General features: G+C 42.0%; 1 protein-coding gene across 1 annotated transcript; it reads left to right on the top strand.

Moving 5' to 3' along the window:
* The first annotated feature begins 1,209 nt into the window (after window positions 1-1,209).
* LOC108681026 (WASH complex subunit 2-like) lies at window positions 1,210-18,078 on the top strand. Its single transcript, XM_018169976.2, has 13 exons — window positions 1,210-1,307; window positions 4,407-4,532; window positions 4,806-4,997; window positions 5,244-5,374; window positions 5,672-5,897; window positions 6,631-6,855; window positions 9,502-9,559; window positions 10,003-10,119; window positions 10,433-10,570; window positions 10,909-10,964; window positions 11,164-14,079; window positions 14,267-15,086; window positions 15,379-18,078. Exons 1-13 carry the CDS (start codon window positions 1,305-1,307, stop codon window positions 15,519-15,521), a joined length of 5,151 nt encoding a protein of 1,716 aa, XP_018025465.2. The 5' UTR covers window positions 1,210-1,304; the 3' UTR covers window positions 15,522-18,078.
* The last annotated feature ends 254 nt before the right edge of the window (window positions 18,079-18,332 follow it).

The raw sequence follows: 18,332 nt of genomic DNA, 5'->3' as shown, positions 1-18,332 counted from the left end.
ACTTAAGTCGCCAGAGCTTTCCCCCCCCCCCTATGTGAGATCAAGCTTCTTCTCCCAGAGGGTGGTGTCAGTATGGAACGGCCTTCCGGACGGCGTCGTAACTGCCCCCTCTGTGAGCGCTTTCAAGAGCAGGCTTGACAGTTGCTGGGCGGACCGACCGGGCCTTTTCGATCCTGAGTGCTACCATTAGCCTTTCAGTTTGCAGTCACCTGGGGTGCACCATCTACGCGTGTAACCTAATGGGGGCGGCTATGCTGAGGGCGAACAAGGCGGGTGAACAGGCTTGAGTGCCTACTACACCGACAATTCAATTCAATTCAATTGTGGCAATCGAACCGGCCAAACCCCGTATGTCGTAATTGTGGTCAGTATTATACGGTTTTTGTTTATGAGTGGCATGTTACGTGCAATAAACGCTATGTGGCGGCTCATGTGCCATTGTGGTAGAATTCAAGCAGCCAAGCAATCACTTTCTACTCCAATTATAAAATTACTCTCGTCGCATTTCAATGACCAGTGAAGTTAATACCGCTCAAGATTGGCAGGTTTGTCACTTTCCTGGACCGTTTCGACACTTTTTTCTAAATGCCGGAGAAATCCCCGTGCGATTTTATCTTCTCTCTTGTCGATATAATACCCTTTGAAGAGCCCAAGTGCCGCCATTCGTCATCTTCAGGATCTTGGCCGTTACTGAGTTGCAGTATATGTTGATCTGGCTGTGAATATTTCTCAGTATCTATTCATCCTTTTTCTTTATCATGATGCACAGCCTTACCGGTTAGTGGAAGTGACTCATGTTCTCTGTACACGTAAATGAAAAGAAAAGTCAATTGGTCTGTACGAATTGAGGCGCTCTGTTTGAAATGATGAAGTGCGCTAATTGAAATGCACGGCTGTAGGCACACAGAAAGATGTGTTAATTGCATGCCCGAAAACGTAGAAAAAATTATGGAATGAAATTCGTTATATCTAAATAATAATTCAACTCTGTATCATGGACAACAGAGCCCTTAAAAACTATGACCACATTATATAAAATTTAAATATGAACTTTAGCTATGACTTTTTATTAGAAAATTACCTTTACTCTAGACGATGTTTAAATGACATTCGTCTATTATTTTCTTTACCATACACATTTTATCTGCAATAAAGTATAAGTTCCGCGAGTATATGTTTTTGAAACTTCTATTGTCGGAGATAAACACCACCAGCTGATAGGCGTAGTGGGCAGTGTCTATGAACACAATTGGGAAGTTAGGAGATGCCTGTGGATTATTACTCTCACCGGTATACGGTAACAAATGGTAAATATTTTATTGCTGCCTGCTCATTATTTATTTTCCAATTCACCATAATTTTTTAGCATAATTAATTTTTTTTGTCGTTTCTCATTTTAGATAATTTGACTCGTGAAATAAGTAGAATTCAAGAGAATTGAGCAAATTTAGTAAAACGTTGTTGTCGTTGTTTTCCTCAAATATATTAATGAAGTAGAAAATAACCAATGATGTTGGTTGAGAAATTAGAATAAATTAAAATATTCAATATTAAAAGCTGAAGTGTGCTCTCTCTAGTTGTGATTTTTGACATAGCAATGATAGCACTAAAATTGAAAGCAGTTCTGAGCTCGCAAAATTTAATGACAGTTGTTGGAAATGATTAAACTAAATTACTTTGCTTGGAGGCTAGAAACTGAAGTACTTTGGCAACTTAGGTGTTAATGTTTTAATATTGTTGTTAACATAAGTGAAAGTTAATAGTAAGACATTACTTTGAGTGACTCACTAAGTAAATTTTTTAGGAAATTGTCATATAGCCATTTTCAGTAGGTATAAGGTATGTGCTTAGCACTGGTTTTGCTTTCTATGAAAAATAATATAGAGCCAAAAATACAAAGAGCATACTAAGGAATAGCCAGTTATTATAGCCTAAGGATTAGGAAGAAATGCCAGGTTAGAAATTTAAATTGCTTTCTTTTTTTATCAATTCATGCCATGAGTGCCATGAGGCATTGAATATATTTATTTTTTAGGCTTCAACTAGAGCTTTTATGACATTGTTATAGATATGTAGCCTATGAATCTGGCCAATTTTACCCCTTCCTATGACCTCCCAATTTCTTCAGACAAAAATAAGAAATATCTCTATTTTACTAAACTTCTCTTTAACTTGCTTTCTAGTCTGTCTGAACTTCTCTTTAACTTGCTTTCTTGTCTGTCTGCTACAAATCTTATAATCGATACTTAACATGCTTCCACCTGTCCAAGCAATCTGAAATTTTGCACATATGCGTAAAGACCAAAACTATGCATGAACCAATTGACATTATAGAAAAAAATTACAAATTTTTCTCAAATGTATAAAAAAATAATTTAAAAAATGTAACTTATTTTAAATATTAAAAAAGGAAATTCGTTGCACATGTGTAATATCTGAGACACTGGCCTCTTTAGGAGTGTAGTCTCTCAAAAGTACTTTTTGAATGCATATTACCTGTAAAATTTGGTGTTACCTGCAATTTTAAGAAACTTTTGCCCAATATTCTAAATTTGGTTGGATTGGATCTGCATGATGCTAGCTAGATAAATTACTCATAACTTTTTATTAACAAAAATGCATAATTGTGCCATGAGATGCCAAATGTATTGAAAATTTACCACTTTAGATTTACAAAACTTTATTAATGAGTAGGAAAATTCTAATAGTATAGTATAGTATCTTTGGCATTGAAGAATAGGCCTGGATAGGCCTGTTGCTGAATCTTGTACTTTTCTTGATTAGACTGGCCTTTTGATCAAATCTTTTCAATGGAAATCTTTCATTCTGCATGCCATTTGTTAAAATTAGTTCAGACTTGTGCACCAAGCATTGTATCAATTTCAAACACAGATGCCTGACTGCATGCAAAAGTGGTCTCTCCCATTATGTACATACCTGTCATATGTGCAAATTGCAATCAATATTGAAAAATTTCTGCTCATTACTAAAAACTTTAAAGTCATATATTTCAAATAGATCTAGGGTCTTACTGCTTGTTCATACACTTTTCTTATTAATTATAAAAGAGATAGTTCATCTACCAGGAATCCTGGGGCTTCCAACATGGCAAGTAAACTCCAGTGGAAATATACTATGCCCATATGTATTGGTGGCATAGCAGAAAATTTTTTAGACTCTTCCTCAAGTTCATTTTTGAGTCATATAAGAAGTAGACCAGTAAAGTATCATGGATACCAGAATTATCATACATAACATATTAGTTTAAATCTTGAGTAAATGAACTGATCTTAAAACATCCCTGGCTTGTCACTACGATTAGAGGTCATATGGATGTTCAAGGCTGTTTGATGTAAACCTCACTCTTTTAATTGGCTATTCACCAATACTAAAAAAAATTAGCCAAAAGGGAGCAGTCTGCTAGTCTAAAACTTTTTTGAATGCTCTACAACATGCTGCAAGTATGGTGACACAAGGAACATAGGTAGGCTATGTCAGTCTGGTCACAGAAAATGGTTCAAATTCAAACATGAACAAATCAAAGGATCACATCTCATTTGAATAAAAAATTCACTAATCAAATAGTAAAAATGTTAAAAAGATTAAAAATATAAAAAATAAAATAGTATACTAAAAAATTATGTACAAGCTAATAAATAAATTTGTGCCCAAAATGCTTAAAAATTCTTGAAGTAACAACATTGCTTTTATGGGAAAACTTCCACATTGAAACTATTTAGAAAGCAATTTCATTAAAAATTGTTCCAATTTTCATTGGTTTTATATGAATATTTGAAATCATTTAAAATGTCCATCAAAATATCAGGTTACCATTTTTCTGATACATACAATATAATAATTTTGAACAGCACTTAAAGATGCAATCTGACCCTGATTTAATTAGAATAAATACAAGAGACATGAGTGCTCATAATACCAATATCAATTAATAAAATTAATGCTATTAACAGTGGTTCAAAATAGTTCATTTTGGAGGGCTGTGGCGATGACATCTAAATGAGATCACCTAGTATAATTTTTAATTCATGTCCCTTGAGTTTTGATGACGAGTTTAGGTGTGGAGAAATCACTGAGAATTTATTTTACCAATGATTCATAGACTAAAATACCTCAAAGAGCTATTGAGGATATTTCAGTTATTTTTCTTATGGAAATGTGTCTAGTTGAGAGATAATTGTTATTTTAATAAAACAATTCAAAATTTCTTTTGTTTTTCAAGCTATATACTAAGATTGTGAAATTGTGTTTTGAAGTAACCTTCTGACTATCATTTGCATCACATAATTTTAATAAATTTATGACTGTTAAATGTATGCATTTGTGACTTGATGATAAAAATGTTGTCATAATCTCAGTTAGTATTTGAAAAGGTTTTTGTTCCTCAGGCTGAAGGAGGACATGAGAAGTGGTGGGAGACTCTGAGAGATCCCAGTAAGCTTAATGAGCTTTCAGAGACTTGGAGTCTTGCTGGAGATGCGGCCACAGCAACTCTTATTCACAATATTTCTCAGGTACTTATGCATTGTACTAGGTACTATCTAGTGTGTATTATTTATGGAAGATTATATTCATGATATATTCCTTAATATTCTCTCTTGTGATTCGCTTGTTATTAAAGAGTTCCAGGTATCGCATTACACACTTGAATTGTTCACACATAAATTCTTGACAGGCCTCTCCTAATAATTGACACTTTTTGCAATTTTTAAGCTATGAGTTACATTTAAATTTTGTCATTGTCTGCTCATTACATCAAAGACTCATGAGCGTTGACCAAACCACAGATGGTAATAGACAGAACTGATGCTGTGAACAAGCAACTGCAGAAGCTGGACCAAAATGTCCACAGACTAAGCACGCAAGTAGCCAACACCAACACCAGCTTCACGTTGCTCTCACACTCCCAGTTCATTGAAAACAGAACATATCGGGAGGATGAAACGAGAAGTGCAGTTGTGCCTCGTATCAAGGATGAGGTCAGTATCAATGCAATTACTGGAATTTTAGTCCTTGTTGAACCAATTGTATATAAATTTTGTGTGTAGGAATGTTTTATGCACTTCAAATACCTAGCTTTGTCTTCCATATTACTTGGTATTACAATGATTCATCTCTTAAATTAATGCATTCCACTCAATAAAGTCTGTAATGGCTCAACTAACATGAAGAAGTCATCTATTAATCATGACATAAATATTTTGATTTATTTTATATGATTGCAGACAGCGCCAAAACCCAACAGAGGAGCCTTGTGCAGAGAGGCCCTGCTAATGGGCCTCTCAGCCGTCGATGGGCAGTACGAGGCTCACCTCCTGCTGGACTCGGATGAAGACGATGCTGGACCTCCTGTCAGGTATAAAATTCTTGAGATGTCCATTTAGATCTGAGGAAACACTCTAAGATAATAAATTAAACTACATACTACAGTGTGTCAATTACGTTTAACAAATGGTCTGTTTTGTGATAGATAGTATATTCTCTAAAGCTCGTACCTTGTTCAAATATGGTTGTTCTATCTTTTAACTTCATAAATGTTTTATCTAGAACACTGTATCACAGTAATTAAGTGGACTATGACTATAATCTATGGTGTAATTATTGACCTTGATTTAACGGCTGTCTCATAGGACGATATTTATCCTTGTTTTAGCCCTACGGCGCTGTACACACTGGCGCAGCCCTACGCGAACCGCCCTCTGCCCCACGTCATCCTCTCGCCCGCCTTCCTGAGCGACCCTCACATCGGTCTCCGTGTCAGCTCCTCCGACGACGCCGACGAAGCTGACGTGGCCGCTTCGTCCTCTGACGTCGACGAGGACATTGGCGATGCAAATGTCTTCGCTAAACAATTCACAGCCACTAGCTCCAACGCTGTGGTGAGTTACTCCAGTTATCAGTGGCAAACATGTGTTACTGTTGTAAATATTACTATAGTTAGGATCTTCGTATATCCAATTATTGGGTATCCTCATGTAGTAGGTAATGTTTAAGCAGAAATTCAGTAAACTAAGTTGCTGATTGCGCTCTTCAGATTTTTTCTTGGCTAATCATAAGCTATTTGAAGATACTTGAATACAGTTGGCAAAACTGACAGTATCGCCCACTGAGATGTACCTACATTTGCGGCAATCAAGTTATTGGTGCATTAGAATTTATTTTTTTTGTTTACTGTTGTTACTATTGAAAAAGTCTAATTGTTGTGATAATGACTACCGGTACTTGATAATAAATTTTTTAGCCTTTATATGTAATATTACAAAATATGTATTACTCTTGTGCTGCTACATGAAGTTGTTTATGACGGTGAAGTTCCTGGCACTTGATCATATAATTCATATTCAAAGCTTCATATTCAAATGTACATATCTGTATGTACATGTCCATTCATGTATGTCCAATGGACATGTGTATACCTTTGAATTCAATGTGTCTTGCGTTTCGATAATCTGTGTAATAGAGGAAATAAGGATAAATTACCTCCGAGCTATTCATGGAAATTTCTTTGTGCATGCAAGTGATGATATTTAGTAATGAACAACCTGCTGCAAATTGGTAACATTTTACTTATAGAGATACCTGTGGTTTCCCCCCCCCCCCCCCCCCCCCCAGGAAGCGAGCGACACCGAAGAGGAGATTGAGAGTACAGAACCAAAGTTACGGGACCAGCAGTCTCTGAGTAATGGCTTTTCAAGGACATCTCTTATTGGCCCCTTCGCGGGACATCCCCCGAACCCTGCGTCGAGCTCTTCCGTACCTCAAAACAGAGGGCCTCCGCCCCCTGATAGCGAAGAGGACGAGTTCTTCAAACCGGTCTCGGTTGCCACGCCTGCTGCTGTGAGTTTTTACTATTTATTGAAAATAGTTGATGGCTTATGCCTTACGGTATGCTAGAAATTTTTATGCGTCTTGGTACATCGCGTATCATGCTCGCCAGTTGCCGCCATACGTGCGCACGCTGCTGCCATGCACGACTGTGGTGGCATGCTACTTGCTGATGGACAGAGTTTGGTTTCCGCATCCTGCTGAGCCTTGCCATGAACCTGTGCTGAATTGCTCACGATTGCCGTAATGCAGCTGCCCCGTGCAGAGCCATCAACTGACAGCAGCACAAAGAAGATTGGTTACACGAGGGTTCGAGAGAAACGCAATAAGCTCTTCTCATTACTTGATGCTGTGTGAAGTTAATGGCATTTTTCATCAATTGGGGCCCACTTTTATGTTTTAAACGGCAATTTCTATCAGCGATCAATCATTTCTCATTCTCAAATGATGTAAATCTTTGACTTAGTTCCATGTCATATCGGAGATGAAGAAAGAGATCGGTCTAAGCACCGTTCCTTGCGGCAACTCACTCTTCACCCTCGTCATACTTGAGAACAGGCCTCCAACGGCAGCTTGTAACATGTTGGTTAGGAAGGTGTGAATCCCCGCCAAACACTCCGGCTGTAGTCTACATTTGGGCAATTCATGGTCAACTTTGTCAACAGTTTTAGAAAAATCAAAATACACCTCTTCAACGCCGGCAAATTCCTCCTATTTGGCCAAAGTTTGGTGATGATGCTGAGGGAGCAACTGTAGAAACCACCGCTCTGCCTGCTCTTGCTTCTCAGTTTCATGCGAGGCCTGCAGCTGTCGTCTAGTTTCCTCACTAAAGCGCACCAGTCTTCGCCTCTCCAAATTCCTGGAGGTGGCTTGAGCTTGTCTGTTTTTTTTTCATGAGGATTCGTCTGTCTCCTTCGAATTATGTGTTCTTCAGGGCTCGTTCTTTCCGGCGCGTGACACGACGCCCATGATTGAGTGCGCCCTGGCGTAATGGTTTCCTGCGCCTGTGCGCAATGGTTGCCGGCGCCGGGTGCGCCTGTGCGCAATGGTTGCCGGCGCCGGGTGCGCCTGTGCGCAATGGTTGCCGGCGCCGGGTGCGCCTGTGCGCAATGGTAGCCGGCGCCGGGTGCGCCTGTGTGCAATGGTTGCCTGCGCCAGGTTCGTCTGTGCGCTGTGGTTGCGCCTGCGCCCGTGCGCTATGGTTACCTGCGCCCGTGCGCTACGTTGCCTGCGCCCGTGCGCTATGGTTGCCTGCGCCCGTGCGCTATGGTTGCCTGCGCCCGTGCGCTATGGTTTCCTGCGCCCGTGCGCTATGGTTGCCTGCGCCCGTGCGCTATGGTTGCCTGCGCCCGTGCGCTANTTCGCTTCGGTGAGTAGCCGGGACCGTCACACGCCAGCCTTTCGCCAGCACCGCGACAGAATGGAGGCACACCCCCTGGATTTCTCAACAAGCGACACCCAAACGTATAATGACCCTATCACCATGACCGAGGTCAAAGGTATGCTGAAGCAATCCCGTCGAACAGCTCCAGGACTGTCTCTTATACACATCTAGATGTGTATAAGAGACAGACCCTGAATTAGGGAGTGGAAACCATCTCACGACTCGCCCTAAATTAGGGAGTGGAGACCAGCTCACGACTCACCCTAAATTAGGGAGCGGAGACCATCTCACGACTCACCCTAAATTAGGGAGTGGAGACCAGCTCACGACTCACCCTAAATTAGGGAGCGGAGACCAGCTCACGACTCACCCTAAATTAGGGAGTGGAGACCATCTCACGACTCACCCTAAATTAGGGAGTGGAGACCATCTCACGACTCACCCTACATCCGACGACCGCAGGGAAAGTCCTGAGTTGGTCAGTGTCCTGCCTGAGCCTTCAGTGTGCGCGCTGCGGTGTGCATCGCTCTGTCTTATCTCTCTGAAAATCAAGAAAGAAAACACTGCTGAGAGTGGAACCGGAAATGTATTTCTTACTAAAATGCAAGATATTAACTAAGAATCGCGCTTGTGTCGCTTGTGTCAATATAATGCACTAACGATCTAAGTAATTTAACGAAAAATCGCCATCTTCTGTTACTAGAGAAATAAACTTTGTGAAGTGTGATACGCATTTTATAAACTCATTAACGCATTTGAAAAACGTGCAAAACAATTAGTTCTACATATTATGTACTACTGTACCTAATATTACCTATTATAACAGTTCACTGCAATTGCATACTAGTGTGTACCAGATAACTATTAAGATAACAGTTAACTGCGTCGCTGGCGTATAACGCAACACTACGGATTGTTCTTAACGCAACAAGTCTCGGCCAGAGATGTGGCCCTGGTTTGCAGGCCTCGGAGGAGGCGCTGGTATACTCTGGTGGCTCCTCAGATGTGTGAGTGCCTCGCTTGCACACGCATATGAACGTAGGAATTTCTCGCTTTAATTTCTTGTGTTCACTTTACATATTTGTCTCATGATCATCCCGGCGTTTATTAACAATCCACTCAGGCTACAGTAGCAACCAACGTGTTGTTCCCACCAGGCCAGACATTGTTGCAGTGCAGAGTTTTCTAGTTTTAATAATCTGTATGTTAACCCTCTCATTGATGTCTATTTTAATCCATTCACCAAATATTAGCTGCTTTACTTTGATGTGCAGATATTTGGTCGCGCTGCCAGAAATGCTGCTCCTGCTGCAGCTGCTGCACCAAGGCCAGGTCAGTGTTGCTGCTGCTGCTGTTGCTGCTGCTGAGGTGAGGCAAGCAGAAGCGTCAACATGACTGCAAGCGATGACGTAATAAATACGGTCAAGGGGTAAATGCATACCTTAATAGTAGTCGCTTCATGACTATTGTTGGAGCCACATCTGCCACTCAAGCAGCGTCGAAATACACTACAGAAAACCAGGCAGTAATGACACTCCTCCTCGAGTGTATGCCAGCGATCGTCTTGTCATATCATTGTTATTGTATGTTATTGCGAAGAAAGCACATGTGCTTTCGTAGCAATAACACGTCGTATCAGATTCACGTTAGCTGTGCCCGTTGTATCTTTTAACTTAACTTTATGTAACCTTCCAGTCCCACCGTAAAACGTATAACTTATCCTAGATATTTAATGATTACTGCTGGGAAGTATGAAATATACAAACGTGTTACAGTCGTGGCGTCATCGAGTGACTCAGAAGATGACGGTCTCTTCAGCGTTGGGCGCCGGCGGCCTCCCCCCCTGCCTCGACCCTTGCCCCCCTCCAGCCGTGCTTCCATCCCCTCCCCTGGTGGGTACCTGTATCATAATAATAATAGTTGTAATACTAACAATAAGGCACAGAGATATCCTGTTCTTTATTATTAGTGACCAGTCTGGCATACGGTAGACCGTGCAATATTTGCGGGATATATTCTCTGTTGAAAACGCGGACCTGCACGTTGTTGATATGCACGATCCCAAGCCTGACGAGTCGTGTCGTGCTACAATCATATTACCGGTGATTTTATTGCGTGTTTGTGTGATGAATTGGTTAATCCGCTTTGTTTCTTGAGCTCTAATTTGATCTGTTCCTAAATTTTTGGTACTACTGCTTAATTCAGACGGGAGCTCCACGAGTGTAGAAAACGCCGTCCCGACACCACCGGTTCCAGCACCAGCTCCTCCACCACAAACTGAACTTTTTGCGAGCGACTCTGAAGATGGTGACCTCTTCGGCAGACCTCCTCCCATCATAAGAGGTTTGAACCAAACTGTATTTTCGATGTATTAGCTCTAAAGAATGTCTTGTGACTGCTGGCACCAACTTTCAGCCTACAGACCGCATTTGGCTCACTGAGAGGCCTCACGCCCCTGTCTCAGGGAGACGCAGACGTAGGTCCTACGCTGCTCTGTTATCTGTAATAGGTAATGTTCTAGCCAGTGAAATTTAAACGGTGTGTTTGTTGCCCGGATGTGTGAAAAGTGTGAAATGCTTACCGTGCTCTAAGTTATTATTTATGTTCCTGGTTTAAATTTGTTTAATGCTGTTGGTAAGATGGCAATGTGTGTGATATTTTATGGATATTTTTGCCCTTAGATGCGAGAGAGGCGACCAACACACCTACCAGTATCCTCACCGCCTCTGGGAAGAAGGTAAGGTTCTGATTTTATAACATACGTTGTATCAGTCAATTTATTCTGCATAATGTTTTGCTCACCCCTTTTTTCGTCTAGATAAAGCTGCAATGTCTATGGATTGTCGCAAGAACTAAGTACAGATCACTTACTGTTGTGCTTGTGAATTTATTCTTTGCGATATAGCTTCGTGTAAACTAAATCTAATTTGTTTAAGGTTCCTGCTGGTGGAGTGAACATCTTCAACTCCGCTGTCACTGCAGCCATCAACGAACCTAAAAGCCCTTCTCGGGGCCCTGCAGGAGTAACTCTTCCTCAAGCGAGGGCCTCAGTTGCGACTTCTGCTCAACCAACGCCGGCCAACTCGTCAGAACTCCAAAACCCATCAAAAAGTAATGGATTGGCACGGTCCAACCAGAAGAGCTCAGAACCTCAAAGACCCGCCAGTAGCTTCGTCACTCCTACTGTCCATCAGCCGTCTTTGCTTCCAAGCCACACGATCAATGCACCGTCAATTCCTAGCAGTGCCGCGGCTCAACCCACTGGACTTGGATTATTCGACGACGACGATGAAGACGATGATCTTTTCGGACACCCGCCTGGAATATTGAGCACAGCATCCAAACATCCCAACAGTGATGCGCCAACAGCTTCATCAGAGCCTGTGGACAGCAGTCGTGTCCCTGTGATGACTCAACAGAGAGCCGCTCAGCAAACGGCCCCTAAAACATTCGGAGGCAGTCTCTTTTCGAGCGATGAGGATGATCCTATCGCCAGCGCACTTACTACCCAACCTCGTGCTCCTGCAGCGGCCTCGGCTCCTCAAGTGACCCCGGCACCTCCAGTGACCCCGGCTCCTGAAGTCAAAAGTGAGACTCTACCCCCAGATTTATCGCAGGCTCCTCCATCTCGCCCTGGGTTCCCGGTAACTTCCACCAGGACTGCCGCGCCGGATACGTCCGACGATGACGACCTGTTTAGTACGTCAGTCAGAGCTGCTGGTGTTCAGCCTCAGCCTGTTACAGTAGCTCAATCGTCCACTCACAAAATCGCGAGCTCTCTTGTTTCGGTTCCTGAGCCTCACGCTCCTTCGAAACCTGCACGAGTCACAAATTTACCTCCTCTGAAAAGTCCTGTAATTAAATCTGATTCAAAGAAAACAGGCTCTATCAAAGAGCGTCCAAAATTGAATGATGAACCCAATGTGATGAAGTCTGGCGGTCTCTTTAGCTCCGAAAGCGACGACGACCTCTTTTCCGCAGCTGTGAAGCCCACAGTCTCGAGCAGCGCTCTTGCTTCTCCAGCTCCTCGGCAGGAGATTCATTCCGAGACAAAAAACGTACAATCGTCTGAAACCAGAGTTAGTAATTTACATCAATCAGGTCCTAACAGCATTAACGTTTCTGAGGCAGTAAAGGAGCCTATTAATTCAGAAATGCCCAAGCCTCCAGCTACTGCGTCACCGCCAGTCAAAGAGGCTCCCGTCATTATTATCCCAGCGGCGTCCAATCCTGCCGCAGCCCCCGCGACGACTCTCGGTATGGTCTGCAGTTCAAGTGACGATGAATTCCTGCCAAATCGTTCATCGCTAGCGACTCCGCGAAATGCGTCTGTTTTTGCAGCGCGCTCAAGTGACGAAGAAATATTCCCATCAATACCCAACGTAATAGGCATCACTGGTGAAGGACCTGCACTTAGCAACACTCATAGAAACAGAGTTTCTGTTCCGCAACCTGAGATTTCGTTTGATTCTACTCAAAATGATCCAGCCATGTCTGCGAATCTTGGCTCAGAGACCCCACAGAGGCTTCCTTCTTCTGATGGAGATGACCTATTCGCCGATGTACCGTCGACTGCTCTCGGTAGAAGCGGGCTGTCTCAGATTACAACCTTAAGTAATTTTACTCCGTCGGACGATGACGATCTTTTTGCCAGTGTAGATAGGGCATCATCAGTTAAGTCTCCAGAGACACCTACCTCAGGCTTGGAAAACGCGACGCATGAAAAAGACCTTAGATCATCGTTGTCTGGTGAAGTAGTTCCAGCAGCCAGGCAAGACGTTTCTTCTACTTCACCTGCAGTAAGCAAACAAGACGTTAAACCTCCATTTAAAATTGGGGATGAGAGTTTGATCCTGCCTGAAAGAAGCAAGGAAGACACTTTCCACTCAACTTCGACGGGAATCAACTTCCAAGGCAGCAATAAAATGCTTGGAACTGACCAGTCCGATATTAGACATGATCCTTCTGTTACCAATCGGCAGGAACCCATCGACGGTATAAAAAACCATTCAGAACAAACAGACGAACTCGATGCAAGTGCGTCATCAGAGGACGTTAGTAGCTCTTCGTCACCTCAGAAGAAACGTCCTGTGGGCGGCGTTGCTCTTTTCGGAGGGTCGGAGCTTCTTGCAAGAGTTAACAGAAGGAGACAGAACTTGGATGCTGCTGAAGCTTCCTCAAGCACGAGTTCTTCCCCGCCTCAAATTTCGGAGCTTCGCCCTGCCTCATCTCAGCCTCCTGGAGCAGAACAACACATGCCTGGTTTGTCTTCGGTCAGGTCTTCTGCTGGCCCTGTGGGCTCCTCGAATGGCCCTGTTAGCCCGCCAGCTGTCCCAGTTAGCCCTCCAGCTGTCCCAGTTAGCCCTCCAGCTGTCCCTGTTAGCCCTCCAGCTGTCCCAGTTAGCCCTCCAGCTGTCCCAGTTAGCCCTCCAGCTGTCCCACTTAGCCCATCAGCTGCCCCAGTTAACCCATCAGCTGTCCCAGTTAATCATATGGCATCCACGGTGCGTAAGCGTCCACCGGGAGCTGTTTCTTTGTTTGGGAATCAAGATGGCGGAGCGGAACTGTTCGCTAAACTCCGGAAACGACAAAATAAAATGTCCGAGTCTGAGGAAGAGAGCATCTCTCCTCAGGTTGCTGCTTCGCCTTCAAGCGAAGAGGAACACAGCGTCCCTGTGAGTTCAGCGAGAGCAACCAAGGCTGGCGTTGCCTCAGCGTCTCCCACTAAACGCTTCCTGGCGTCGCAAGGACTCTTCGCTGCGACGCCCCGGGCTGGTCTGCAACCCGCAGCAGAGTCCGCTTCTTCTTTCGACGAGCCTGCGTCCATTGATGCGCTCACGAGCCTCAATAAGGTTAGTGTTACCTTTGTCATTTATTCAATCTTTTGATTGACCGTACGTTTTTACTTGAGCTTTCTTGCGCCATCGTTACTGTGCACATCACAATGCCTCGGTAGAAGAGTGAACAACTTAATATACATATATTACATACATTGAATGGTGAAGTCTTTAATTTCTGTTGTGCTTTCCATCATGTCAGGAACGTCCTCGCATGAACCGCAAGCGGCCGCCGTCCAGAAGAAGTCGAGGCCCAACCTCAACCTCAATTTCTTCCGATTCCGACCAGCTTTTCGGCAACCCCAGCCAAGCCATCGCCAGCCATGCTATGTCCAGCGAAGCTTCTTCCAGCCAAGCACTTGAGCCGAATCAAGTTTTAGAAGCCAAACAGCGTGTGTTCTCTACAGAGGGTGACCACAAAGACATTTCTAATAATAATCCTAATAATAGTCCCCCATCGACTGCATCAGACCCAGCGACCGCCAGCAGCGGTGGTGACAGCGGCGTGTCAAGTCTTAAAAGCGAAGCAAATTCCCCGAAGACGAGCGATGGTCCCGATGACCGTGACAGTGAAGCAACTCAAAACAAACCTGTACTCGCGAGCTCTAAGGAAGCTTTGTTTGCTTCTTCTGAAGACGAGGATTTCACATTCCATCTTCCAGCTCCTAAAGTAATAAGTTCGAGAACAGCTCGTCTTGATGAATCGCGTGCAGTTCCTGGGTTGAGTGGCAAAGGCCCTGCTAAAGAAAGCACTACGCAGCCCGTCGTCCCGTCCCTGAACAAACAAAACTCGTCGCTATTGTCGAGTTCCGACTCGGACGATCTGTTCAGTGGCGCTCAGCCCAAGATGCACCCTGCAGGTAGTAACGTCGTACATGTGCTAGGGAATAAAGAAATTACGCCAGCCTCTGTGGTTAATTCGACTGCAGCTCCCTTACCACCCATAACTTTAAATAAACAACCTGTGACAACTCATCGCACGTCCCTGTTCGCTGACGATGATGATGACGATTTGTTTAGCGGTGAGTGAGTCTATTTCCACCTCGTCATTTCATTAACTAGCATCATTATTGTCTGTTATACAAATAACTCATTTGAATCTTTTTATCTGGTCAATTTTGAACTTAAACAATTGTTCATTTTTCACGATTGCTTCCTTGCCTCTATCTTTGTATTGTGTGTTTGTCGAAGTTCCTGTAGCGAGATCTTTAACCCCTTTGGAATCTCTCGGACTGCATAAGTAAAATCCCACCTAAATTATTACGTAGTAAAATTATTCAGTAGAGTAAAATAAAGTTGTTTTATTCATGTTAGGCGGAGCTCCTCCTCCCGTCAGTACCACAGCAGCCCTGCAAGACGCGGCGGCACCCGCGGCCAAGAGCTTCCCCAGTCCAGCGACCGCGCCATCTCACGAGCACAAGCAACCTTTCAGCGACCCTCTTTCAGATCTCCTCTGATCCTTTCACATCTCCTCTGATCCTTACACATTTTCTGTGATCCTCTTTCAAGGTCTCTCGTTATCCTATTTCACATTTCTCGTGATGTGGCCATGATATCAATTAATAGTATTGATATGGAATACGTCTGAATAATGATAAATGTCCTCAAATGCGAAATGGAAGCAGGGCTTAAAGATAAAATAAGTAAACGAAAATTAATTTTCAAAATACTCAAGAAAAATTAATGATCAATTTATAGTAATTTTATTCCTACCTGAACTGCACATTGTTTATGTCGTAAAAGCATACCAGTAAATTTTAATCTGATGAGGTATGCTAGCTCGGCTAAATGTTTGCAGAATAAGTGTCAATTATTTGGCGTTCGTCTTGTGTTTCTTGGCTACTCGGAATGCTTCGTTCATTTATTTGTTTAACCTTCGTAAGTAATTGCCTGATCAAAACTTCTATATCAAATGTGTTGCGCAAAACACCTTCTTATCAACGACGTATTATTGTGTTAATGTATTATTTGAGTCTCTCTAGATATCTTTTATTTAGAATAGTTTGGCTTTATCATTTTTCTGATATTGATGAATATTTCTACCAGAAGTTATCTATTGCTCGTATTGCTGGCGCCGAGCCCTTGCTGACTTTGTATGCGTCAGTATCTAATATAAGTATTTATTCGCGTTGTTATATGAATCTTCTATTATCTGCGATGCTCAACATTCCCGAACAAAGCCTATTATATTCATTTATATTATCTTTATTTAGAAAATATTCTAATTTATTTCTCTTCAGACGCTTTAAAATTTTGTGATGCTGAGCAGGTTATTTACCTGCGGTCGACTTTGCTTTACAAAGTCTCAAAAATAATGGTTTTCTCGTAGAAGCTTTTTCTTATTTTTATGAGCTGAAATTCTATATATTGACTATTTTCGCTCGTATATAATAGCGCTTTTTATTATTTGAACTTTTATTGTGCTAATTTATTTATCTAAATTAGTTATTACTGTTGTTTAGACTGGTGTAGTGGTTCGGTGATCTCATTGGAGGAAGGAATGAATGTGGGATATCTTATTGTCAATGCCTCACTGCGACCACAAATTGTCGATTATATAATAACTATTATATATATATAATAGATATTATATCATAGACCTCCTTCTATAGACCTAACCCATCTGTTTGCCATCACGAGGTATTTGAAGTAGTTAAGTAATTTGACTTTGTTATCGAACATTTCATGTGCCAAAATATCAACAAATAGCTGAGTACTACACAATATTACAGTTCGATTCAACTATGTTCTACCGAAGAATCCAATTTTCTACAATTCCTTATTATTTTCACGTCATTCCTGCGCGTCTCGACCGCTAAAACAGTGCGGTGGTGTGCTCGTTTTACAGCAGATCGCTTGCTCGCAACGCATTTCTTTATGATTGAACTTCTATCTTAGTATTTTGTGTATTTTCATTTCATCTTGTGACGACAGCAACCTTATAAGTACATGGTTTTATTTTCTCTTATACACGATGCTCGATTAACTTTTTGACGGTGCTAAAACTTTTGTTAATGAGGGACCGCGTTACAAAAAATCCATTTTAATCCAGTAATTACTTCAGTCAAAGTGATTGGAATAAAGCGCATTGTTTAGCTTTCTTCCTTAACTGAATTTAGCATTTGATTTGGGTTCCTCACAACTAACTCTCCTTATCACAGGCGCGAGTTCCTTAGAACTGACGTCCACCTGTCAGGTCAATGTTTCATCAGTTCCTTAACACTTGACATCCCGTCCGTTAATTGGCACTCCATAAGATGACACCGACAAAGGTGCTCACGGATTGTACGGTATTTATTAGTGAAGTCACCTGACACTGCGCGCTTGTATATAAATTGCGTGGTTCAGGACTGTGATATTGAGAGTGCCTTATGTTATTTAGCTCTCCATATGCTCCATGTGTTGTTAGCATGGCTTGTGTGGTGTGTCGTGCTGCCGTTCCGACGCACCTCATGTATTTTTCAAAGGCATGTACTTTGTTATTTGTTCTCATGGAAGAAGTCAATAAAACTATTAACATCATAACAAATTATATCCGATTAAATTAATCTTTTTACTTCTATAAGCTTCGATGAATAATTGAAAAAGTCATCAGCCTCGCCATATTTATCTACATGTTTTTTTATTCATTTTTTTGCGACTGTGTTGAATTCCAACCATGTATGTATATATTTATATAATTTATATAATTAATATATTCACTTCATTTGTTTTCATATCTATCATAATAAAGAATATAGCAAGAGTAAGTCATTTATATCTATTTATATGCGATATCGAAAATGAAATCACTTCCATGCACTTGTTACTACTTGTATTTACGCCTCAGTTCTTCGTGCTGGCCGTTGTTACACTTCGTATATAGTCAAGTTAAATTCATCCGTAGAATTTTTTTTGTAAGCAAATCATTGATAAGCAGAACGTATTCAGTTGCATTGCAAACAAAGCTGTATATCACGCAGGACAATCTTGTGTAGCCACGCAGTGTGTGTATTTTGTATAAACTGAATTCTCGTACGACTGAATTTGAACCCCCTTTATATTTTTGATTTTATGCTATAGTGCATATAATCTGTCCTTTCTTTACAAAAAGATTTCTTCTAGTCTTTCTATTGAAAAAATGTATTCGTCTTGCAAAGCGAAGTCCAAAGAAACGTCGGCAGTATCGTACAACACGTATTCGTTGTACGTACGTAATAATTGTGACTGTCTCGACTGTAAAGAAATGTTAGAGCTTGATCTATCTCTTCCATATTGCTGGGCTGAAG

Source organism: Hyalella azteca, unplaced genomic scaffold, assembly GCF_000764305.2.
Source record: "Hyalella azteca isolate HAZT.00-mixed unplaced genomic scaffold, Hazt_2.0.2 contig15455, whole genome shotgun sequence".
Lineage (NCBI taxonomy): Eukaryota > Metazoa > Arthropoda > Malacostraca > Amphipoda > Hyalellidae > Hyalella > Hyalella azteca.
The sequence above is the reverse complement of the archived record's forward strand: the minus strand, read 5'-3'. Positions and strand labels throughout refer to the sequence as shown.